This window comes from Odocoileus virginianus, chromosome 5 (genome assembly GCF_023699985.2).
Source record: "Odocoileus virginianus isolate 20LAN1187 ecotype Illinois chromosome 5, Ovbor_1.2, whole genome shotgun sequence".
NCBI classification, from domain to species: Eukaryota; Metazoa; Chordata; class Mammalia; order Artiodactyla; family Cervidae; genus Odocoileus; species Odocoileus virginianus.
Window position 1 is genome coordinate 16,394,010 of NC_069678.1, and position 26,480 is coordinate 16,420,489.

General features: G+C 40.0%; 2 protein-coding genes across 3 annotated transcripts; one reads left to right on the top strand and one right to left on the bottom strand.

Moving 5' to 3' along the window:
• Window positions 1–10,582: 10,582 nt before the first annotated feature.
• Window positions 10,583–16,537, top strand: FCER1A (Fc epsilon receptor Ia). Of its 2 annotated transcripts, none has more exons than XM_020886105.2 (5): window positions 10,583–10,680; window positions 11,101–11,121; window positions 12,217–12,471; window positions 14,134–14,391; window positions 16,087–16,537. In XM_020886105.2, the coding sequence occupies exons 1-5, from the start codon at window positions 10,623–10,625 to the stop codon at window positions 16,281–16,283; spliced, it is 789 nt and encodes a 262-aa protein (XP_020741764.2). In that variant the 5' UTR covers window positions 10,583–10,622; the 3' UTR covers window positions 16,284–16,537. The 2 variants fall into 2 exon arrangements, with proteins under 2 accessions (XP_020741764.2, XP_020741770.2); XM_020886111.2 differs by having other exon boundaries at window positions 10,594–10,680; window positions 10,973–11,121.
• A 5,543-nt stretch (window positions 16,538–22,080) lies between these two features.
• Window positions 22,081–23,022, bottom strand: LOC110132645 (olfactory receptor 10J3). Its single transcript, XM_020886096.2, has one exon. The coding sequence runs from the start codon at window positions 23,020–23,022 to the stop codon at window positions 22,081–22,083; it is 942 nt and encodes a 313-aa protein (XP_020741755.2).
• Window positions 23,023–26,480: the final 3,458 nt, after the last annotated feature.

Consider the following 26,480-nt stretch of genomic DNA (forward strand, 5'->3'; position numbering starts at 1 on the left):
CATTTAATTGATTTAGTAGAAATGCTAATGTTTTTGTTAGTTGTCTGGTTATAGGATTTGAATGATCTACCATAATATTTTCCTCCCAAAAGACTTGTTATTTTTAGTGTGTGTTTTTGCAGAATGCAAGGACTTTTAAAAATAAATGCATATGACATTATAGCAGAAACACCTGTGTTGTGTTTGAGACCTTTTCATTGAATTGAAAGAGTGAAAGCATTTCTCCCTTTTTGTCGATTCAAGGACTTAACTCTTTCAACTATTTAACTTTGTCTTCCCTCATTACCTGCCCTGCTTCCTATCAGCTAACAAATATGATCTAGCTTCTCCTATAAAATCCAAAAAGCAAAGATATCACTTTGCTAACAAAGGTCCATCTAGTCAAGGCTATGGTCTTTCCAGTAGTCATGTAGGGTTGTGGGAGCTGGACTATAAAGAAGGCAGAGGTCAAAGAATTGATGCTTTTGAACTGTGATGCTGGAGAAGACTCTTGAAAGTCCCTTGGACAGCAAGGTGATCAAACCAGTCAATCTTAAAGAAATCAATGTTGAATACACATTGGAAGGACTGATGCTGAAGCTGAAGCTCCAATACTTTGGCTGATTCATTGGAAAAGACCCTTTTGCTGGGAAAGATTGAAGGCAGGAGGAGAAGAGGACAATAGAGGATGAGATGGTTGGAAGGCATCACCTATTCAATGGACATGAACTTCAGCAAACTCTGCGAAATGGTGAGAGACAGGGAAGGCTGGCATGATACAATCCATGGGGTCGCAAAGAGTCAGATATGACTGAACAAAAACAATATAAAAACCAAACCCTCTCTTGACCCCACATCCTCCTACATCACCATTCCACAGCAAAACTCAGAAAATGTTCTACACATGCTTCCTCTATGTTCTCACTTATTTACTTTTCAACGTCCTTCAACCTTGCTTCTGCACATACTAACCCACTGAAACTGCTGTTGTTAAGATCCCCAAACTTTCCATATTGCTAAATCCAAAGAACAATTTTCTCCTCTTATTTCACCTCTCAACAAGACTCTATAATCAATCATTTCCCCTAGAACTATATTCTTCAGTGTGAGTGACAGATTGAATTCCCTGAAATGTATCCCAATTTCCTGGCTGTTTCTTCTAGACTCTTTTCTGGCTCTTCCCATTCTATCCCTCTTGTAAGTATGGGGATTCTTTATGCTCTGTCCTGGGATCCTCTCTGTTTTATAGCTACTCTTCCTCTCTCTTTAGCTGACCTCATCTTATTCTAGTGGCTTCATAAATTTGCCAATGATTTTCAAATTTATGTCTCTAGTCCTCACATTGCTTCTCAGCATAAACACTTTGATATCACAAAGACCCTTCAACCTACAATATCCCCAAACCAGAAGACTTGATTTTCCTTCTTAAATTTGGTGCTTTCTCAGATTTCACCATATAATAAATGATATCAACATTTACTCAATGATTAGAGCTGAAAACTCAGGAATCATATTTTATACTTTCTGCACTTTCCAATTGATCAGCAGGTGCTGGAAGAGATCATATGTTTCTATAACATTTGCAAAAGTAATATATCTTAGCTACATTTGGATAAGGCCACTGTCTTTTCCCCATCAGATTTCCCTCTGTCGTACTTTCTTTTTATTGGCAGCATGAGAGCAGCTGCAGAAAGCTTTTGGGATGCAGACAAGATGACCTGAAGTTGAGGATTTGTTTAGTTTTGGTTCAGTATAATAGATACACAAGGTTCACAGCCACTTCCAGGTATGGGAAAGTACCTCAAACCAGCCTGGACTAGAAATGGCTTTCCGGAAAACTCTACCAAGAATCAGGACACAAAGGTGGAGGGGCAAAGGTCACGATGCAGCTTGAATGCATCCTCCAGTATTTGGCATTGGAAATTTGTGGGCAGTGAAGGAAGACATGGTTGAAATATCTGGAGTCAGAAGTTAATCTTGTCAAAATATTTTTCTAAGCATCATATGTGTGTAAAATTGTAGGCAGAGGATTTGGTTCATTCCTCCATCTAGTGAAAATGGAAGTTCTCTCTTATCAGGAATCTACCCAATAATGTAGAATACAAAATCATAAGCACACTGTGATGATTTTGTCTTTTTTTTTTTTTTTTTTTTGATGGGGATAAAGCAGTATAGAATTGGTCATAGTTCTGTGTTTGTAAAGCTCAAACCTGCAGCAGTACAAAGGGTGGAACTGCTCATGTGAATGGTGTGAAAGAAAAAGGAAAACGGAGTCACCATTGATAAGACGGTTTTCTCAGATGAAGTCAGGAAGGCACTGAGGAAGTGGCACTTATGCATGTCTCAGTTTGAATGGAATCTATCATTTTGCACTGTTGTCCTCTCAAGATACTTACTGAACCCCTGCTCTAAAACAACATGTGATTCCGTAAGCACAAATATTGCCTGACTTGCTTCAATCACAATTCTTGCGAGACAATTCAGCTCCCTTGTAGCTTGTATCTTTACAAGCCCCTGACTCTCTCTCTTCCCTGGAGCACTCCTTAGGTTTTACCCAAATCTCTGTCTTCATCACGACTCTTGCTGCTAAGTCGCTTCAGTCATGTCCGGCTCTGTGCGACCCCATAGATGGCAGCCCACCAGGCTCCCCCGTCCCTGGGATTCTCCAGGTAAGAACACTGGAGTGGGTTGCCATTTCCTTCTCCAATGCAGGAAAGTAAAAAGTGAGAGTGAAGTCGCTCAGTTGTGTCCGACTCTTCGCGATCCCGTGGTCGGCAGCCCACCAGGCTCCTCCGTCCATGGGATTTTCCAGGCAAGAGTAATGGAACCCAAATAAAGTTCTTTTCCTGTGTGAACTTAATATTAATTATTGCTTGGCAACCACATTTTCCATGCACCCCAACTATCAATAATAGAAAATAAATGCAGTTCAGTGATGCTAGAGTAAAGAATGAATTATATTTCTAGTTTATCTTATAGAGAAGCAAAAATTGTCACCCCAAAATATGTCTGTTTGGCAGATTAAGTATTTTAAGCTGGTTATTTTCTAATAGAAAACAGGGGGAAAACTCTGAAAACCAAGTAGAAGTTAATCTTTTGTAGGAAACATTTATAAGGGAAATCTCCATCTGTAAGTCTGTCTCCCTCGCTGAAACAGGAAGAAGAGGATGACCAAATCTCTAGAGATTCTTATTAACAGAGAAGGCACAGACTTAAATCTGCGTAACAACCTTACCCTTTTTTACTGTGCTTTTCCAGGTAACCTTCCACAATTGACTCCCTCCACCCTCCACAACCTTTTTTGTCTTTAGCTGAGGGTGGTATTTTAGGTGAGGGCTTCTGCCCTTTTCATGAGTTACTCAGTTCTCCTGGATTCCTCCCATGCTACACAACATTAAATTTTATTTGATTTTCTCCTATTAATCTCTCTTATGTCAATTTATTTCTTAGACCAGCCTGAAGAACCAAGAAGGGTAGAGGAAAATTTCTTCCTTCCCAACATTCTGTAAAATGTGATATTGTGATATCACTGTCCAAGGAATAGAAGAGCAGAGTATGTTGTAAAGATATATAGGACATGTATTTCTGGATTTTGTAATATTCATGTCCTTTTCCAGCTTTTATCCTTTGTAATTTGTTGAGTTTGTTTTCTCGTTTTAGATAAATAATCATTCTAATATCTAATACTGTATTCATAATTTTCTAATCACCTTTTTAAGGAGGATGCTCCAAATTGTGGAAGTTTCAGGTACCTAAAACTGGATCCATCACTCCTACCTATGCACACACATATATTTTAAAATCAATGTAATTCCCAGTCTTAATATAAAAAAGAAATAAAATGCAATGACTTTCAGTAAGAAAGTATATCCATGATAAATGTGACAGCTATAAATGTAGCCTTATACAGCAGTGAGGTTTTGGTGATGCTGTTACAAAGGCTGTTGCCCAAGAGTCATACCTCTGCCCCTCTTATCTAGGTTTCAGAAGGAAGCTGCAAAGAGAAAAGCAAGAACTGATTAGAATCAACTAGGCCCAAGATAGCAAAAGATTTGACTTCCAGCAGTCCTTAGAAGTGGTCCTAGAGTCTCATTATATGCTCATGGTAATATATTAGCATATGCTGACACACCCATAGGTGCCAGGACAGTTAGCAGTTGCCATGACAACAACTGGAAAAGCCCACACAAGGACTGAACAGGAGTGTTGCATCAGTTCCAGGTCCAAACGACACCCCGGCACTTGGATTACTTATTAATATTCCTCCCACACTTTCCAGTTCCTTCCCTTTTACCTTGACCCTCTTACATACATGGTTTCTCTGTCTAAACTAGGTTGAGAAGTTAATTTGTGGACCAAGTTCCTGCTTCTTCATTCTTTGACCGTTGAATAAAGCTGATGCTGATCTAATCTCAACATCAGTTTCCTCATTGGCAGCACAGATCCAAGCAGAAAAAGAACCTCCCTGGCTAAGACAAGGGATGGCGAGGATCCTGGTGGGGTCTGGTTGACTAATATGCTAACAATACAATGATCAGGAACAGTGTGGCTGTTAGTGATCTGATTTGGGGAAACAGTGAATGATCCAAGGATGCTCTTCTAGGAAAACCAAATGTAATCAGATAGTGTAGGGGATCCCTGGAGAAAGAGAACCAGGCTTGACTTTAACATGAGAAGCCATTTTGTGATCTAAGCCTGGTCACAATGTTTACCCTTCAACAGGTCTCACCAATCAATGATCTTCAGTAAGGGAATCTAAGAACAAAGGAAAAGCATTCAAGAAACAAGAGTTCAGCTATAAGACAGAGCTCCAGTTCCTCCTTAAGCAATAGACATAACAATCTGATATGGCCTTTGGGTTCTGCAGTAACCGAGGCGGAGGACAGAATGATGATGCTGACCCTCCTGACTTCAATCAGCTAAAGCTTGTGCTCAACCTTGACCCCAATTGTATGCTGATTCTCTTCTGCTCAAGCCCCTTCATGAATGTATATGTACCTTAGCTTAAAACTTCTCCAGTTTTGCTCTTCGCGGAGATACTGCTTTGGGAAAGATCTCCCTATTTACTGCTAGTAATAATAAATCATCCCTCCTCCTAAACTTTCACTTGGTTATGATATCCACCAAGAGGCAAAGCCAGTTTACAAGTGACACAAGAATAATCTTCCATCAGAGGACACAATAGTTTCTTTCCTATAAAATCCAGTATATATGGAAAAATGTAAAAATGCTTTGTATTATTTGTCAAATAGTTTCAAGGCTCAAATAATTATAAAATAGCTGGCTGGACATTGGAAAACAGTGTAAGGGCAGAACAATTCTTTATATCATGCAAGGCTACCCTGGATATTACAGGGCATTGGGTTGCCTGCTAAATGCTAAAAAAGTATCCTGCACACTCAGTGAGACAAGCAACAAGCTACTCCTCCCAGCTTCCAAAAGTTACTATTAAAATGCAAATATCTTTGGCTGGACTAAGACCTCTTGTCCTTATCTGCTAATAGCCTAAAAGGGATTCCTTTAAAAAAAGAGTTGTTACCATTTTTAACTGTGTAATTCTGTAAGGAAGGGTAAAATAAACCTAGCCTACACTACATTTGGCTTGAAGGCTGACTCTGCAAAACTGGACTTTGTCTAGAACCACACCTGGGATTGATCCCAGGACTCCCACAGAGCAACTTCTCTCCTCTATCCCCTAACCTGTGAGTGGAGGAAGGGGCTCCTTGAGGCACAATCACCGCTATGTGATCCGGGCTGCACTGCCTTCTGGACCAGTAGCCTTTCCTGTTCATTTTCCTATGGACAGCAAGAGTTTCTCTCTGCTGCTCCAAAGTCCAAGGATACTAACAAAATGATTGTAATAGCAGTAATAAAATCATACACAACATTTACTATCTGCCAGCCTCTCTTATAAAGCTTTTACCATATTAACTCATTTAATACCCTCAATAACAAGTACTGTCACTATCCCCATTTAACCGAGAAGATGCTGAGTCACAGAGAGATTTAGTAACTTGTGGAGAGCCAGGTAACCAGTAAGTGATCTGAGCTGAGAATCAAACTCCAGGGCCTGCTCAGAGCCTGAATACCTAGTCAGTCTTAAACTTAATCTCTTTAAAATATTCCTGGATAATAATTTTTTTCCTTCAATTTTTAAATTTAATATAATAGTCCAGCATTCATTTTTCTTTCTTTCTTTTTTTTTTTTAACACTACCATTCTTCCTAGGAATCTTCCTCAGCAGGCTTGTAATTCTGTTCTGTCTATTCTGAAGGAAAGATCAGATCACTTAATGATTGTATCTGTTGGAGGCAGAAAAGCAAGTCAGAGGCCTTCTAGGTCTCTTGGCTAGAACATAGTATTTATAAGGGAGAGGTCACATTTGCTTGAGTGCACCTTATGGTTCAAACTGTTCCCTATCTACAAGGTGCCACAGAGATGCCTCAGCTGGACACCTTACGATGAGTAGATCTTAATAGTTCATGCATGACTCATTGAATTTCAATTCCCCACTGCTACAAAGTGAAGAACAGATAAAGGTTTTGGGGACTTCCCTGGTGGTTCAGTGGCTAAGACTCTGTGCTTCCACTGCAGTGAGCCTGGGTTCAATCCCTCACTGGAAAACTAAGATCTTGCATGCTGTGCAGTAAGGCCAAATGACAACAACAACAACAGCAACAACAAAGAAAAAACCCCAAAACACCCAAACCACTAAGGTTTCTGAAAACCAATAATGGGTAAAATTTGGGGCAGAGATGTTGTTAATGAGTGTTGAACATATGAGTGTCTGGATTCAATGCTTATTATAAGAAGTGAGATTAAAACAAAAATCTATGGGTCCCAGTGAGTACATGTTTCTGATATCTACAGGCAGAATGCAAGAAATCAATAGCACACTCCACCTAGGTAGTGGATAATAACATTTGGAGAGTTTTTTTATATAGTAAGATAAAGGATGTGTGGGACTTGGCTGGTGAATCAACCAGTTATGCTAGAGTAGAGCAGAACTATGATTTAATCTTGTGTTTATTTGTTCCTTCTGAGTTCTCCTTTTGTTCCTTTGGGTACCTGTGGTTTTATAGTATGAGAATTAGGATATGCTTTATTTTTCCTGATGTTGATATTTTTGGTTTTGTTGTTGTCGTTGTGTGGGTTGAGGATGGGTGGCTTGGTTTGTTTTTAAGTTTTAATGAACTGCTTTAGTTGAATTGGTTAAATCGTTGCTATTACTGCTACCAAAACACTACCTTCATTTCACTGCTGGACACTGAAGTTTTGCTTTAGGATGGTGGAGGAAATGAAAATAGTGTGTCAATGACAAACCTTATTCTCTTCATATTAAGAACTAGTATATCTTGAATTCCAGTCCACCTCCCATTTAAGCAGGGAATAACTGAAGACTTGGGGGGAGGCTTTAAAATAGATTTTTTGAGTCATAGTAAAGTGACTGTCTCTAAAGGATAATTTTATTGTAGAATTGCTGTCCTAGGGTAAAAGAATATCTGGTAACTCTCCTGGACAAACTCTCAACAAAGTGGTGAAACAGATTCCGTCTTTGTCTCTTCTAGGATCTTGGTATTTTCAAATATGTGCTGCCCTCTGACAGTGCTTCAAAAATTGCATCTTCCCCATTTCTTTCTCCTCCTCTTCCCCAAACAACTTTTTCCATTCATGTTCATTCCTATAATACTCTCTTCTTCATCACTATGGGGAGGAGTGAGATTACTTACATAAATTATATTGGCATAACATACTGGTTATCAAGTAAAACATCCTATGTATTTGCTGACTGCCTTAGTCCTGTTGAAATGGATGCTCCTCCTAAGTATTGAATAATGGTAATAAATGGCATCCAGTCCCATCACTTCCTGGCAAATAGATGGGGAAACAATGGAAACAGTGACAGATGTTATTTTCTTGGTCTCCAAAATCACCGTGGATGATGACTATAGCTATGAAATAAAAAGACTCTTGCTCCTTGGAAGAAAAGTTACAGCAAACCTAAACAGTGTATTAAAAAGCAGAGATATCACTTTGCTGACAAAGGTCCATATAGTCAAAGCTATGATTTTTCCAGTAGCCATGTATGGATATGAGAGTTGGACCATAAAGAAGGTTGAGCACCGATGAAATAATGATTTCGAATTGTGGTGCTGGAGAAAACTCTTGAGAGTCCTTTGGACTGCAATAAGGTCAAACCAATTAATCTGAAAGGAAATCAACCCTGAATATTCATTGGAAGGACTGATACTGAAGCTCCAATACTTTGGCAAACTAGTGGGAAGAGCTGACTCATTGGAAAAGACCCTGATGCTGGGCAAAATTGGGAGCAGGAGGAGAAGCGGCAATAGAGGATGAGATGGTTGAATGACCTCACCGACTCAATGGACATGAGTTTGACTGAACTCCTTGAGATAGTAAAGGACAGAGAAACCTGGCATGCTGTAGTCCATGGCATCATAAAGAGTCAGACCTGACTTAGCGACTGAACAACAACAACAATAAAGGAGAGGAAAGATAGATTTATGGAACATCTTTTACATACCAGATGCTCTTCAATGCATTTTACACATTATTATCTTCTTAAATTTCTTAATAAAGACATGATCTGGGTATCATTATTGTCTCTATTTTATAGGTAAACCCTAATCCCTTAAATACCAGGAGTATTTGTATTCAGATCTTTAAATACTTACACTTTCCAAAATAACTCTCTGCTTTCTTTAAAGAACTGTCACTAAGATATTGCACAACCTGGGGCCAGTCACAACTTTCTTATCTGAAACTTTCTGTTTAGGAGTCTGTAGACCCATATTCTCTAATTTCAGAGAAGTTGAAAGCTTTGGTTAGATCTTTATGTACAGCGACTTTATGTTTAATTCATCAGTCTTAATTCAACAGTTGGTGGGGTTTCCCTGGTGTTTCAGTGGTAAAGAGTACTCCTGCCAATGCAGGAGACACAGGTTTGATTTCTGGTCCGCAAGGAACCCACGTGCTGAGGAGCAGCTAAGCCCGTGGGCCACAACTGCTAAGCTTGTGCTCTGGAGCCTGGGAACTGCAACTTCTGAGCCCACAGGCAGCAACTACTGAAGCCTTCATGCCCTATAGGCCATGCTCCACAAGAGCAGCTACCGCAGTGAGAAGCCCATGCCCTGAAACTGCAGAGTAGCCCCTGCTTGCCACAAGTGGAGAAAACACACGCAGCAGCAAAAACCCAGCACAGCCAAGCACACACACATAAATAAATAGAGTTATATATATTAAATAAAAACAGCATGGAAAAGCTGCCATGAGAGAATGGGGCCTTGCTGACTTCATATTGCCTCTGCTATTTCAGAGGTTTGGCAAGGGCCAAATAATAATACCACACATGAAAAAACTTTGTGGAGGGCAAGTCACTGTAGATATTTATGGAGATATTATCTCCAGTGTCATTATCAATAACAAGTCCGGGAAGAAGGTGACTAATTCTGACCTAGAGTTAAAAAGAGAAGAATTAGTCATTGAGGTCCTGGAAGGAAGAAGACAGATGTGGATTTAAAGGAGAAAGGGTGATCAGGCTAGAGGATTAGAAACAGAAAATTGGACAAAAGCTGGAGTAATAAAATAAATTATATTACTGAGATCTCTGTAAGTTATGGTTTAACATCTGCCTTCCTGTGCTGTAGACCTCATCAGGACCCATGGAGAGAAGGAGTCTCCAAAAATATCTCCAATTTGGCTGGTTGGACAGTGGGTCATCAGGGAAGCACATTAAAGTTTGTGGATTTGTGCACTAATGGATCAGCAGGAAATTAGGTAACAAGAGGGTTGGTAACTCTGGAGAACCACAACAGAATTTTAGCTAGAATTATGGTCATACTTTTAGATGTGCATAAACAGTAGATCATCATGATTGTGAATTTTACTCTAGGATCTGATTTTTCAAATATTTGAGTCCCAAATTAGCCATTTACCAGGGAGTACTCTAAGATAAATGACTTTACCTCTCGAAGCTCCAATTTTCCTCTCTACAAAATGTAGATAACGATGGTACATCTTCATAGAATTATTTTGAGAAATGAATGAAATATGAGGCATATTTAGCATAGTGCCTGACCTATGTTAGGTGAATAGTTAAGCGTTATTTTTATTCTATTTTTCTCTCCTCTGCACCCCACTTTTCTAAGTTGCCGACAAGATAACTGTACATTGATAGTTTAAGGAAGTTTTGTTCCTGTGTGCCTAGCCTCTGCCTCTCTCCCACTAGATTCCAGGTGTGTACACGGAGGTGGAATGGAGGGTATGGGGGTAAATATAAAATTGCCCTGGAGAGCTCCCTGGTGGTCCAGGGGTTAAGACTGTGCATCCACTTCCACTGCAAGGGGCATGGTTTCAATCCCTGATTGGGGAACTAAGATGCTGAACGCTGTGCAGTGCAATCAAAAAAAAAAAAAAAAATCAATAAATGATTTTAAAACTACTTATATAAAATTGCCCTTTTAGGCACCACTCTGAATGTTATCTCCAGAGAAGGAAGCAAACCTAGGTTCAGCTGATGCGTTAACCAGATATGACACAGAGAACATTTCCTTCTCATTTTTACTTTCAAGTTTATTCTAAGGCCCTGGATCTCTGCAGCTCAGTTGGAGGCCACGGAGAAAATGCCTACTAATCCCATGGGAGCCCCTGCCTTGCTGTGGCTAGCTCTGCTGCTTTTCTGTAAGTAGAGTTACCAGCTCCCTTGAAGGGGCCAGAACAGAGTGGGGGAGTGGCTGGCAAGGGAAAGTTGACAATTTTATTGCTGACTTTTTCTAGGTTATGAGCAAACTGTGGGTCGTTTCCCAGGGATTCTGTAGGGAGGACGAGCTGGATAGCAGAAGAAGGGGGGTCGAGCACCATCTAAGGAGGAAGCCGGACTAAAGTCTGGTCCTTGCTATCAAGCTGGCTTTTCCTAGAGGGTAAAGGAGGGACAGCAGATGAAGAAGCAAAGCTCCTTCTCTCCCTGGAACAGAGTCATGAAAAGATGGTTGGCCCTTAAGACTCCGTGGATGTAGACCTCAGCATCATAACCAAATCCCTGTCTTCAGGTATCCAGAAGGCTGGGGACAGACACTAACTTATTGTCTCTGGATTTTGCAGCTACAGATGGCATGTCACTAGGTGAGTCCTCTGTCCTTGTTCCCTCAGCATTTCAATGTGCCTGGGGACTGCCCGCCCTTCATCCTTTCCCTTCATCCCATCATCTATTTTTTAATGGTTATTAATCTGCTCTTCCCTGTCTATTGCACTTCCACCTGCCTCGTCTTCCTTCTTTCCCCCATTCAAAAGCTTCCCACACAGCACTTCATTCTCTCAAGTCACCCTTTCCTCTTTTATGCAAGCAATCCTGTCTGCTGAGCATCTGTCTCAGCCTCTGCTCCAGACAATATGATGTAAACTCATTCAATTCTTACATCATAATCACTGTTATTATTATTTCCATTTTATAACTGAGGATACTGAAACTCAGATTAAGTAATTTTTTGGAGGTTACATGGCTAACAAGGCACTGGATTCTAATATAAGTCCCTTAAATCCAAGTCTAGTTCTCTTTTGACCATGTCACCTCTTCCTCATCACTGCCTGGCCACTTCCAAAGTCTTTGTTCAAATTTGTGCCACATCTCTTTGTATTGAAAGCCTTTTAAGACTGATTCTCTTGGTGATTATCAGTACCTTCCAGAATTGACATATGATTTTCATTCCTTATTTGCTCACAATTAAATAGTCATAAAAATTTAGAGCTGGGAGAGGCCATGTATTTCATTTAATCCACTACCTTAATTCATCCATTATTCACTCATTCATCAACTCAATAAATATTTAATGAATATTCACTATGTAGCAGTCATTGTGCTGAACTATGTACGAATATCACAGACATAATCTCTGCCTGAGAAGAGACTTCAATTTTCATTTACAGATACTGAAATTGGAATCAAGAAAATTAGAGGGATTATCCTCTTTTGTTTTTTAATATCTTACACTTCTGTCCTGTTTTTTCCTAGGTTGGAAGCTAGGGTCCCTAGGTGGGACCACAAGATTCTTTCCTCCTTCCTTTAGTCCTAGGACTCAGGATAGTTTCTTATCACCAACAGTTTAAGGGTAGACTGACCATTGATTGACTATTATTATGTCTGTACTCTGGAGGCTGAACAGATTTCGATGATATTTTCCCTCCTTCCATATCTCTTTCCATAATCCGTTCTTCTCAAAGTCATCTGGAAATCTAAGGTGTTCTTGAATCCACCATGGAGAGAAATATTTAGAGGAGACACTGTGAGTCTGACATGTGGTACGAACAGTTCCTCTGAAGATAAGTCCCCTGTGTGGATCCACAATGGAACCCGTTTGACAATGTCAAATTCAAGACTGGACATTGTGAATGCAGACATGCAGAACAGTGGGAAATACCAATGCCGAATCAAAGGATATGCCGTTAGTGAACCTGTGTACCTAAATGTCACCAGTGGTAAGTTCCAGGGTTACAGAAATATCAATTCTCTCATGTGCGGAATGGCCCGTCTGAAAATGGGGAGAAAGCAAGTTACTCCAAGGCTCAGAGAAGCAAGGGTGAACTCAAGGTCTCTCTCCACAATAGGTCCATCTGTCTTCTGCCTCTGCTCCATCTGCCCTGCTGCCTGCTCTCAATATTCTAGCAATCTCCCAGTGTTACGCCCCTAGTCTGTTTCATTTCTATCTTCTCTGCCTGGGTACAGATGCACGTTACGAGGTCAAATGGCATATTGGATATGTAAACGTTACAAAGAGTTCTTTGGTTTAAAGATTTAGTTTGCCATTTCCATGTGTCATGACCTGAATATTAAGTTGTACTCTTTTTGTTTGTTTATTTATTTTTTAATTGAAGGATAATTGCTTTACAGAATGTCGTTGTTTTCTGTCAAACCTGAATCAGCCATAGGTATACGTATGTCCCCTCCCTTTTGAACCTCCCTCCCATCTCCCTCCCCATCCCATCCTTCTAGTTTGATACACAGCCTCTGTTTGAATTTCCTGAGACATAGAGCAAAATTCCCATTGGATATCTATTTTACATATGGTAAAGTAGTAAGCTGTAGTCTTTATTTTGAAAGAGATCTCTTTACATTCCTCACGTACTCTACTTTTACTTAAGAGCAAATCTTATGTTTGCTTCATCACTCTCCCACTGTCACAACTAGTGCAATGTGCTCAGGCATGTGTGGGTTACTTGGTAAATGTTCAGTGAACAAAGTAATGATTTCATTTGAATAGCTAGGTCATTTATATTTTGTTTTATATTTTTAAAGTATAAGCGTATTTTGTATTTTTCTCTTGAGTGAAAAGAGATGTTTCAACATCTGTGTACAAATTCTAAGTAGAAACTAAAGTAGTGTAAAAAAGCTTCATTATTTTTTTGGAGTAGATTCTAGAAAAGTCCTCAAGGATTGCTCCTCAAGAAAATATGCTTATGCAACCTAGACACATTTCCATTCTAAATTTTGAGTTCTTAAAATGACATTAGCCATACAACCTGACTCTTATATTTTACTGACTCATTATTGACAAACATTCATCGAGAATCTACTGATTCCTAGGTATTATTAGGCACTGGAGATATGATGAAAGGAACAGACATGCTCCTGACCTCTGAAGTATAGATCCCAATGAGGAAAAGGACATCCAATCAATAATTACATAAATAATTAATTCAAATTGTGATGCGTGTTCTGAGGAAGCTAGAGGCTTACTGTGATTAATAGAACTGGGAAGCACCTGTAAGTTTAGAGAGGACAACTTTACTAGGCTAGGACTCTCCAGGCAGAGTAGGTTTATTTCCCCTTTAGTGACCAAATGCAACAATAGAGCTGAAAGGGATATTGAGTTTCAGACCTCCTATGGCTGGGCTCATCAAAAGTGTCAGTGATGTTGTGGCCCCAGAATTACCCTTCAGGGGGACAGAGTATTTATCAACAGAGGAGACAGGCTGTAAGCATTAGTTTGTATTTCCTTTTTATTGACCTTATGAGCCAAGAAATGGGTTAATGATAAAAGTTTCTGATACACACTCTCTGCACGACCTTTTTTATTTATCTTATTTTTATTTTATCTTTTCTGTCATTGTTAAATAAATAACTTAATACATATTCTTCAGACTGGTTGCTCCTTCAAGCCTCTGCTGAGGTGTTGTTAGAGGGTGAGTCCCTCTTCCTCAGGTGCCACAGCTGGAGGAATCTGAATGTCTTCAAGGTGATCTATTACAAGGATAACACCTCTCTCAAGTACTGGTATGAGAACCACAACATCTCCATCACCAATGTCACAGAAGAAGACAGTGGTATCTATTACTGCGAGGGTAGAGTTCAGAAGCTCCCCCGCACCTCTAATAAACTCAGGATTACAGTAAAAAAAGGTAAGTTGGTGAAGGAAAGGGAACGAGCTCATAGCAGGGGAAAGGAGAAAGAACATGTGAGCCTAATGCGACTGAAGCTGTAGAATGGAGGCAACTGTGATTCCTTGAAAAGTCTACTAGATGTGCGATGAGGAGACCAGGGGTAGAGTATATCCCTTAGTCTCTGTCTCAGATCCCTTATTTGTTCAATGGCAACAGTAATATCTGCTCACATTATGGATTTTTTACAGATGTTAAATGCAACAGTTGTGAAATGGATTTTTAAACTGTCGAATACTAGTCAAGTAAAGTCATCTATTGCTGCTGGGGAGAAACTTGCATTTATCAAATAAAAAAAGAGTTTCAAAGTTGAAGGAATAAGCTCTTTATAGCTTGAAAAGTCTATTCTAGCCTATGAGGGATGGGAAAGGAAACCAACAGGCTGTGTGCTTGTGAATTAGGAGATGAGAAAGAGGGCTTGATACGGAAAGAGTAGTGAGGCAGGCTGCCTCTGTAGTCAGTGAAAGGCTGCCGATTCCAAATTTCATATAAAAGAAGGAGCCTTTAAAATATTTGCTTTGCAGTGAGGAAATCAGACATTTGCTTGGTACACTTTGCTCATGCCAAAATCTTAAAAAACATGAGACCAGAAGCCACAATTAATTTCTAATGGTAGTTCTCTGTTAACTAATTTGAGACCTGTTGTTTGATTTTCGCTGTGTTTCCAGTATCCTTATCTATAAAATAAAGGGTTGGGACTAAACTTCATTAAAATTGCTTGGAGAATTAAAAAAATAGTGATGTCTGTGTATCATCCCTTGAGATTCTAACTTAATTAGCTTGGAATGAGGCCTGGACATCAATATTTAAAAGCTCTTCCAGGTAATGGTAATAGGCAGCCAGTGTTGAGAGTTACCAGTCTAGGTGATCTGTGAGTAATTTCTGGCTATAATATTCTAGGGTTCTATAATTCTAGAAAAATCACAAAAAATTATTACTTTGTAAATAGAATAGCAGAATGACAAAACAGTGAACTTGAAAGGCAATTTACTTATTGCCTTGCTTGCCTTGCTCGGTTGTTCCACTGTGTCTGACTCTTAGCAACCCCATGAACTTAGCCAGTCAGGCTCCTCTGTCCATGGGATTTTCCAGGCAAGAATACTGGAGTGGGTTGCCATTTCCTCCTCCAGGGGATTGTCCCAACCCAGGGATCAAACCTGTGTCTCCTCCATCTCCTGCACTGGCAGGTGGGTTCTTTCCACTGAGCCACCCGGGAAGCCAACTTATTAACATTTATGATCTAGCCCAATATCTTAATTTCACCCAACAGACATGCAACAAATGATGACTGCTTGAGAAATAAGGCACTGGTGACACCCTGTCCTTACTCTATCTGCTTCCCACCTCCATGTCCTATGTGGACATTGGTCTTGTGAGGCTCCAAGGAAGGGGTCATCTTTCCTATGACCTTTCCCCTTAGGCATATTGGCCAACAAGCCGTTAGAAAGGGACTGTGGGGAAAATACTCAGGACTCCCTAGGGCTTCAGGGAACACAGACTGAGGAACCCAAACCTATGAGTGTTTTGTCTCTGCTCCTGGATGTCATTTCATGCTAGAAGATGAAGGACCAAGTTGGATCCTCCTTTTAGGGAAGATGAAGACTTTAACCTCACTTTTCAATTCCTAATATGAGTTATGTTTCTTATTGCATCTAGAGTACACGTACACTCAAAGCAACTATTTCTGGCTACAATTTCTTATCCCATTGTTGGTGATGATTCTGTTTGCTGTGGACACAGCGTTGCTTGTCTCAACCCAGAAGCAGTTCACGTTACTCTTGAAGATGAAGAGAACCAGGAAGCGCAACAGATTTACGGACCCACAGCCTAAACCAGATCCCCCAGGGAACTGATGTCACTCAAGAAGCCTCAGCAATAGCAATTTCTTTTTGGCTTTAGTCAACGCTTCTCAGTTGTCAAAGACAACTCACAAGGTACATAGAAAATGCTCACGGCTTTATAGAACTGCTTCATTAAACTGGTCAAGTGGCATGTAATAGTAAGTGCTCAATAAGCATCATTTATATAAGTAAAGGAATGAATAGATTCATTTATTAGCATCTGTAAAAGAGATATACAACTTGAATAAAAGTATGAAACCGTGTAATGTGACACTTTTAAGTATTTGAGCCTTACTAGTTTTGAGGCAAGAACCATGAAGTCCTAGATTAGAAATGTTCTCTTTTGTAATGTTCTCTCCTTTGTAAGTCTGACCTATGAATGAGAATACAAGGAACGGTGCGCTGATGAAGCTGATCATTTTCATGCTCTCTCTTCACTTACTATCACATGAACTTCTAGCTCTTGGCAGAATCTGGGGCAGGCTTGAGCCCCTGAATACTGGGGGTGAGGCTCAGTCTAAGAGTTCCCTGCTATTGTTTCACTCCTCTCCTATCTCCCCAAATTAAATCTTGTATATCCTCTTACAGTACCTGAACTAAGCATCTTAGAGAAACTCTAGCACATAATAAGAACTCTCACAATGAAAAAGTGCAGGACTGAATAAGATTTCAAACAATGTCCCAGTCTCTTCTCTTCCACCCCTGCCCCACCTCTGTTCATGGAGACGGTTATACGGGGCCCTGGGGAAAGCATTAGAGCAGAGAGCAAGGTACTGCTAGTGCTGACCAGGAGTTCACAACAGGAAATGGGAGATCAGAGCACCTTTAGCTTATTTGTTTTTGTGACCAATTAATAACATAAGGAAGTGAAGGAACATTTGTAAATATTCATAAGACTGACAAGTCCCATTTTCTCCAAAGGGGTCATAAAGAATAAAGAAATTATTAAAGCTTTTTTTTTTTAAATATAGGTATCTGCTGTCAGCATGAGGGAAACCCTTTCATCCCCTTGAGTTCTTGTGGCTGAACTAATAATAAAGTTGACAGGAGACAAAGAAAGAAATTTTAATTCATGTGCTCAGAGGTCTCATAGAAATGGGACCTAACAAGTGGCCAAAGCAGGCAACCTTTAAACTTTTTAGACAAAGAAATGATACATTTGAAAGGAATTGACAGGATGGAGAAGCTTAGGTTTGGAGTGCTCAATTTATGAAGAATCTAAACAGAGATTGGGCTTAAGGTATTAAATAAAAGAAGAAACAAGATTTTCTTCTTATTATTATTTTGGAGGATAGTTGTATATATCCCTTCACTCCATCCCACCTGTTTAGGTCCTCACAGAGTACTGGGCTGAGCTCCCTGTGTTATATATATATATATATCTTTTTCATTTCTTTTCCATTATGGTTTATTACAGGATATTGAATATAGTTCCCTATGTCATATAGTAGGACCCTGTTGTTTATCCATCTTATATATATGGTTTACATCTGCTAATCCCAAACTCCCAAATCCATCCAACCTGCTTCTTAAGTAACTTTAATTAAAAATATTCAATATGTCATTGTGGCATATTTAGAGACAGCCCATATTGAGCCCTAACACTGGTAGGAACCTCCTTAACACTGTTCATGTTTTTTTTTTTAATCATTTCAGAAAGATAGTGAACAGATTCCCAGGAAAGGGCCTTGGCATTTGGCTTTGTGTAAAGAGGCCTTATGGGTGGAGAAGGGATTTTTTGTGCAACAATAGGCCAGGAAAAGTCCTTATAGGAAGCTCCTTGCTGCTATTCCTAGATACTCCCATACCTTCAAGAAAAGATAGAAGGTCTGTTATAGTTACAGCCTTGGGACCAGAGTCATACAGAACATTCCAACATCTAGTCTCATAGTGTTTTACACACAGCTATGCATCAGGCTGAAGAGCAAGTTACTTACTCCTTCATTTGGTCTGAGGCTAAGTGACCCAGAAAAATTGAGAGAGATGGAACATGGATAGTCCAGGCTTTGTAAGCTTCAGATACATCTTTCTGAGTCTTGACTGTTACACTTCATTTTTACTTCCATTTACATTCTCAGCCCCGGCTTGCAAGCACTATGGACTGAGCACAAACCTGGAAGCTCGAGCTGTTGATAACTAGCTGTGTGGCTGGGGCAAGTCCTTGCCAATCTCGGATTCCATTTCTTCTTTGCAACAAGGGAGGTTTGGACCAGGTGGTCTCTAAGCTCCCTTTTAGCCCAGACATTTGTCTTTTGTCACACGGAACCTGGCTCCATGTGGTGACTCTCCCCCACAAAGGTTCAGAACACATCCCCCAAGAAACTCCAGTGTGAATTTGTCCTTCATTCTCCACATTCTGTTCTCTCCTTTCACTGTGTTCTTCCATATATTTAAATTTCAGGCTCGTATCAGACTTATGTCTACCATTTATTTCCGCATTCTTTCTTCCCGATAGTCATTTTCTTCCCGATAGTCATACGTCTTTTCTGTAGGGGATGTGGAACACATTGTTGGATCTTGAGTACCCTGTGGACCCTCCAAATATGGCACTTATAAAGATGTCTTTTTATATATATATAAAATCTATCTGTGACAGAGAGATAGTATGAATGTCACCAAATGATTAGATAGAAATAATTCATCCCAGCTTCACTCTCTCTTACCTCCAATCTCTTACCATAATGGTCTAGACTAGCCCATAAAGCAAATTCCTTTCCCATGGTCGCAGTTCCAAATTGTCTGCCATAAACTGTCACAAACTCCCAATAATAAAGGATTTGTTTTTGAATATCAAGTCAGTAGCACCCTGCTACTGGCCAGTGGAAGACAAATTTCCATGGCCCTCAGGAGTAGGAACAGACAAAAGATACACCTTGTCAGTATTTCAGGAAATTTAATACTTGAAGAAAGGCTCTACTCTTTCTCTCTTCTCATTAAACGGAGCGTGGAACAACGGAACACCTCCTTGAAGTCAGAAATGGGAGCTTTATGTTGAGAATGGCAGAGGCACTTGCCAGCCTGGGTCCCCAGAAAACCTCAGAGAGCAGTAGTATCTTCTTACCTTAAATTGTCCACCTGGCCCTGGGCAGTTAGTCACCAAGCCCAAGTCCCCAACTGATGCCTCATCAGCTTCCATGACATTCCCATCACAAGCCTTTTTACTCTATAACTGTGCCCAGGATCACCGTTAAAGCTGCTTGCATATATAGCTTAAAGCATCCACAATCTTTCCCTTCTTGAAGACTTTCCTGTTTTTCCTGTTATTTGCAATTTTTGAACTATCACTGAGAGAAGTCAGTAATCTCACTGCAAGGTAAGGAATGCAATGAAATTGAACTTGCTTGCAGAGAAATCTTTGAAGACAAAGAAATGACTTCCTGTGGATTCTGAGAAAAATGCGAATTTTTATTTATTTATTTATTTACCAGTTTGCAACAAGGTAATACTGCACTGCCACAGACTAAGCTGAACCAGAGTAAATATCATTCAATTAATAGAATTAAATTTTTGAAAATTAATATCTTGTTAAAATTAAAATACAGGAACCACTGATCTTCTACCTTCACTAGCTCATATCAAGGCTGAAAATTTGGAGTCTCCATTGACCAACCACTGTTTTAGAAATGGGATCCTGAAATGATGCAGACTGGGATCTCTAGGAAACAGAGTCTGAAACAGAAATTTGAAAGCAGCAAGTTTATTAGGGAGTGCTCTCAGCATCAACACTCATGCGGGATGAAGGTAGAGGGGGAAGTGGAAATGTGACGGAGTCACGCAGAAACCTCAAATCATCTCACAGATAGGAATTCCTGAATCTGGGAGTACCCTTCATAGCTGTCTTAAATTGAGGAAAGGGTGCCAGTCTTTATACCCTGAGAAAGATAAGTCATTGGAAAGGCTACCCATGGGAAGGGGCTGTGACTCTGGAGATGGCAGTTTTTTAGCATGGTAATTCCTGAAGCGGGGCTCAACTGCATGCTTTCAGCCCAAGACATTTCCAGCAGCTAGGGAAATAGATGTGTGGGTCCTGAAGGGGCCGCACCAGAGCAGCTACCAAATACTATTTCAAATTGAAGTGAGCGTGACACTGGTCATCAGATCTTTACCTAACAGTTTTATCTAAACAGAACTAATAAGAAAAAAAAATTATAACTGTTTTCTGGCTATCCTAACATAAATAAACTGACTCTGTCATTTTTAAAAATATTATCACCAAGGCAAAGATATTTTTTATCTTTTATCTCTGGTCAGATTGTATACACCAGTGTTTCTCAGCAAAGTTAGATATGTTATGTTGACTTAGAAGATTTGTTAATTTCCATTGGCTTGTCCCATTTTCAGCATCTAGCTAACTTCATGACACTCTTACAAGTGACATTTTGCCTCTGCAGGATCACCCCATGGGATCAGCTAGATTCTGGAGACTGCAGAAGCTGGGTTTGAAATGCAGGCTTTACCTGTTCTTTAGTATTCGAAGGCCAGAGTGGAGTGAAAAGATGAGGGAAAGAGAACCAGAGCATATGCTTTCACCTTCTGTGATGCTCAGACATAAAATGCTGTTTTTTAAACTCAGGTTTTAAGCTGGGAATATCTAAGAAGAAATTTCTGAAAATTAACCTCTGAAAGCTTAGGTGGTTTTTGTTGTTAAGTTGCTGAGTTGGTCAATTCTTTTGTGAACCCATGGACTGTAGCCTGTCAGGTTCTTCTGTCCATGGGATTTCCCAGGCAAGAATAGTGGAGTGGGTTGCCATTTCCTTCTCCAGGGGATCTTCCTGACCCAGGGGTCAAACCTGCCTCATCTGCACTGGCAGGCAGATTCTTTACCACTGAGCTGCTGGGAAATCATGATAGCTTAGAAGCTGACTGGAAAATTTTTTCATTAAATCAAGCTTCAGACTTCTGCTCATTAATAAATGACTTCAGAAGCTGTAGTTAAGGTGCTTACATTTATAACACTATTTCAAAGATTTAGGTCTACTCTGCAAAAGGAACTCTGATTCTTCTTGGCTCCTCCCAGCCTCTATCCTCTTTCACTCCTGTGTTGGAGGTGTGAAAGCATGAAACTGTTCATCATGATCTCCTTCCCCAACTGGAGTTTTCTCACTAGTTTTTACCCAGGCATCCTGGGACTGGACAACCCGCCTCTGTGCTCTCAATAGCTGAAGATCTTTTGTATTACCACGTTTGTACTCCTCATTTCCAGAAACAGTCAGTTAGGGCAGTTCTATCCACTTGGAGAGTGGGCTTTTTGTTCATTCGTTTGCCTTTTGAAGATCCCTCAGGCTGTGGTGGGATATTAGCAAGCAGCAAAATCAGATTACAAAAAGCCTTCAACATCCACAGAAAAGGAACATGCATGTGTCTCCACACTTACTTGTTAAATAAAATTTTGCACAAATTACTCCTATGCCCTTCACCACCACAACAGAGGTTTTTCTGAGGTGGTTTCCAAGCACTTTATTCATTAGCCTTTTAGAACTCTTCTGAATTTTGTGTCTTATTGCAGTTGTACAATCCAACATATTCTCAGGACATATTTAGATATGTACACCAGTGTGTGACAGAATATGGGTATGAATGACCCAAACAGATAAATCTTTTCCCTATATTCTTAAGGGTATGATAAGTCATTTTCTATCCTCTCTTGAGGAGAACACAGAGAACCATGACTAACTCAAATGGAAGCCTCCAGTTTTAGCATCCAATTCAGTCTATTCTTGATCCCATACTCAGCAGCATTATTAAAACAGTATTAAAATTAATATATGTTTACAAAATGAGAGAAAAGGCCTTCCACAGACTCTCCTGACTAAGAGGAGAGGGGTTTTTGCCCCATGGCTCTGCACAAAGCATCTTTGACATCCTGGTTCCTCAGACTGTACACGACAGGATTGAGCAGAGGGGTGATAACTGTGTAGGTCACTGAGATGAGTCTGTCCTGCCCCAGGGAACTCTGGGACTTAGGTTTCAGGTAAATGATAGAGGCACAGCCATAGTGGATGATGACCACGATGAGGTGGGAGGCGCAGGTGGCAAAGGCCTTCTTCCGACCCTCAGCTGAAGCAATCTTGAGGATGGTGGAGATGATGAGGACATAAGAGATGAAGACCAGGCCCATGGGTACAACAAGGACACAAATACTGACCAAAAAGTTGATGATCTCATTGATAGTGGTGTCTGTGCAGGCCAGCTTCAACAGGGGTCTCACGTCACAAAAGAAGTGAGAGATGACAAAGGCATCACAGAAGGGCAGGCCAAACACAGACGTTACCTGGACAATGGCCATACTCAGGCCAATTCCCAGGGACCCAGATGCCAACTGGATACAGGCCCCTTTACCCATGATGACCGAATATCGTAGAGGGTTGCAGATGGCCATGTAGCGATCGTATCCCATGGCTGTGAGCAAGAAGCAGTTATTGATACCAAAGGTTAGATAGAAAAAGAGCTGAGTGGCACAGCCTTGGAGAGAAATGGTCTGATGAGGACTCAGGAGGCCAGAAAGCATACAGGGGATGATGGCCACAGTATAGCAGGTCTCAGAGATGGACAGCACGCTTAGGAAAAAGTACATGGGAGTATGAAGATGACGGTCCAGGCGAATAATAGTCAAAATAATGGCATTGCCAGAGAGAGTCAGCAGGTACAAAGTTAGAAAGACAACAAAGAAACCAAGCCTGTGCTTCCACCCGAAGCTGGAGAAACCTTCAAAAAGGAACTCAGCCACACACGTGGAGTTTCGCTTTGGCATTGAGGGAGGCTAAGGTCTAAAAGAGCTCAGCAAAGGAAAGAAAGGTATGATGAGTTAATCATGAAAACTAGTAGGCTGGACCGAGGACTTCAGTGAAGGGTGTGTCCACTCTCTGAGCAATGCCTGAGACCTCAATAGTCGTCAGGGTTCCGCTTAGACCACACGCTCAGAGCCATCACTTTCCCCCCTCTTTTCTTTGGTACTAGAAAGGTTTTACCCCAGAACCCTGGGGTTTATGGCAGAAATAGATCTGAGAAAGAAAAGAGAGGCACATCCAAAGGCAGATTTGTAGAAATAATTACCCAGCCATTGAAGAGGTGAGCCCAGGTCCAGGAAGAAGCCCAGCTCTAAAGTTCTTCCTCTAGCACTCTTTTTTTTTTTTTTTTTAGGAGAGAAGACATTTACAGTCAATAAACATATGAAGACATATTCAAATGTCAGTATTAATCAGAGAAATGCAAGGCAAGATGGTGACATATCATTTTAGATTCATTCAATGGTCAAAAATAAACTGGCCAAAGCAAGTGTCCTCCTCCAGCACTTTTGATTTAGCCCCCTCAGCATCCAATGGGGAACAGTGATCTAAGTGAAAGACAAAAGATACCCACGGCTGATATTCTTTCAGCACAGCCAGAATGCACTATCAATACCAAATGTCCTGCAAGCGTCCTAGGATGACTTCTCAGATCCCTTTGTCCTAGGCTTTACTTCCCTAAGTCCTGCACTAAAATCTACTGTGATCATAAGAGACTCAAAAAGACCATGCAGGTATTTAGCTTATTTCCCTGAATTCTAGCCAAAGGCAAGGAGAGAATGAAATAAATGAAATAAATCTTAACTTATCCTTTCCAGTCACTTCAAGTATGAAAAGGTTTTCCTAGTGTGAGAAAAGATAAAACATTTAATCAGAGAAGATATTCTGTAACAGATGTTCTATTTTTTATTTCAATATTGTATATTCCAAGTTATGATGGAGACAGAAATGTGCTTATTTGATGTGAACTCAGGATTGGAGACCATACTAGAACAGAATTAACGTTGCCCATAAACCCATATCTACTCCTGATTACCCACTGTTTAACCATTACTGCCATTCAGGAAGCTAAGATAGATCCTAATTATATCCGTTTCCTGTTCGTTCCTGAAATCAGTGTTTCCTGAAATTCTCTCCACTCTGTCTTCTCCTCTCCATGCCTTTACCAACACTCAACTTTCAGCCTCAGAAAAGTTTTCCTAATTAATCCCCTTTATTTCAGAAGTCCAAGTCTTCCTCCTGACTGTTGTCATAACACTCTTTTAAAAAGTCCGCTGATGGAGATTTCTTGCACAAATTCCTACATGCAGGCATGCCAAGTCACTTCGGTCATATCCGACTCTTTGTGATCCCGTGGACTGTAGCCTGCCAGGCTCCTCTGTCCATGGGATTCTCCAGGCAAGAATACTGACAGAGGTTGCCATGCCCTCCTCCAGAGGGTCTTCCTGATCCAGAGATGAAACATTTGTCTCCTACATTGGAGGTGCATTCTTTACTCACTGAGCCACCTGGGAAACCCCTAAATTCCTTCATTAGCCTCTCTAAGTTTCAGGCATAATATTTAAACTCATTTATAAATTGAATACAGTAATACTCCACGAAGTTGACATAAGTGTTACATGAGTTAATATATTGAAGAGTTTGATACAGCACTCAACATATAAGGAGCCTTTAATAAATAATAGTTTTACTAGTACTTTCTTCTTTTTGGTCATGCCATGCAACTTGCGGGACCTTAGTTCTTCAACCAGCAATGGAACCTGAGTCCTCAGCAGTGAAAGGGCTGAATCCTAACCACTGGGTGGCCAGGGAATTCCTTTGTACTTCTTTTTATTTTCCACACACATATTTAAATATTTAAACCAGTTTAAATACTTCAGAGAAGCAAAAATACTTCAGAGAAGACAGGTTTAAACCTAGCATTCTAGGGTATGTAAATAAGCTTGTGATTGTTCTAGTCTTGATTTTATAAATTTTATCATTTACTTTCCAATTGTTCATATGGACTTTTTCTTACTCTTTAAAAATTTTTCTTGATGTACATTGATCAGAACATGCACTGTTACATGTACTATATCAACAAAGGTTTGAATTAAGAATAATAAGACTTTCATCTTTGATTCTAATCTCCTTGAAGATGCCAAATATTTTACTTCTCCCTTAGATCATGTTAGTCCTCTCAGCTAATATATATCTAGGACTAATCTGTGACTTTTAGATTGTGTTTCTGTGTTATAAGCAATAGTTTGGAATTCACCACTATAAAATTACAGTTTTCACTATACTCACACATTTGATTTGAAATTCATCCAGGTTATTCAGGATGAATAAGTTAATTTCACTTTGCTGGCCAGAAGATCTTACTCATGCTGGTAGCCTAGAATATTTCTGTTTCCCTCTCCTGCAGATCATTAAACAGCTCTTAATTGCTAACACTCTAAAAAAACTGAACCCCAGCACCACCATATAGGAGTTTCTAACAGATAGAACAGTCAGCAAAGGGATGCAGAGTGGGATGGGGAAATGAAAAACATTGGCAAGGGTAGGATTACTCATCTAGGGTGTAGGAGGAAGCATGAGAGACCAAAAAATAGGGAAGGTACAGATGGACAGAAACCTCAAAATCCAGAGAATTTCTTTGACTTGTGGAGTTTTTGCTACTTTTTATTTATTTCAAATAAATGACTCCCCCCACACCAACGTGAAACAAAGCCTGCTCCTGACTCAATCTTGGATGAATACACGATTTGCATTTTGTCCCAGTGAATAGAGCTTTTTTACCTCATCATTCCCTTTTTTTTGTTTGTTTTGTTTGTTTGTTTCCCATGAATAGTAACACTTTGCTTCAAATCCAAACAAAACCATTTCTTCAGTAGCCCTATGTGTTGAGTAGTCACAAGGTGTAAGTACTGTGCTAATACTCAGAAAACAAAGATGACCAAGGAATGGTCCTTGTCCTCATGGAGCTTACAATTTTGAAAATCTTTTTGTGCAGGACCCAACTGAAGGCCTTTGAAGTCTTATGTCCCTCTTCTCTATGTTAGTTTATACATCCACATTTCCTAAATCAGAAATCACAATAGTTTCTAGGAAAGATCATGTTCCCCTTTCTATAGAATTATCACTGGCTGTGTGATAACTGAATATATAAACTAATAAATATTCTATATGTCAGGAAATGAAACTCACCAAGGGGCATGTTTTTCAGGTCTTCTAGAGAGCTGTGTTCATGTCCAAGAGTCGCATCCTCCACTCTGGAAATTTGAATGCCTGCAATAATAGATATGGATTTTTACTAAATAGTTATAAAATGTTTCCCAGATCGTCATTGTCTTTCCTAATAATTATTTAAACCTATCAGTTATTTAAGTTTAGGCCACTGTGTAAAAATTTGCCCTTTTATCAAGTAGTCTACAAGTTTTTT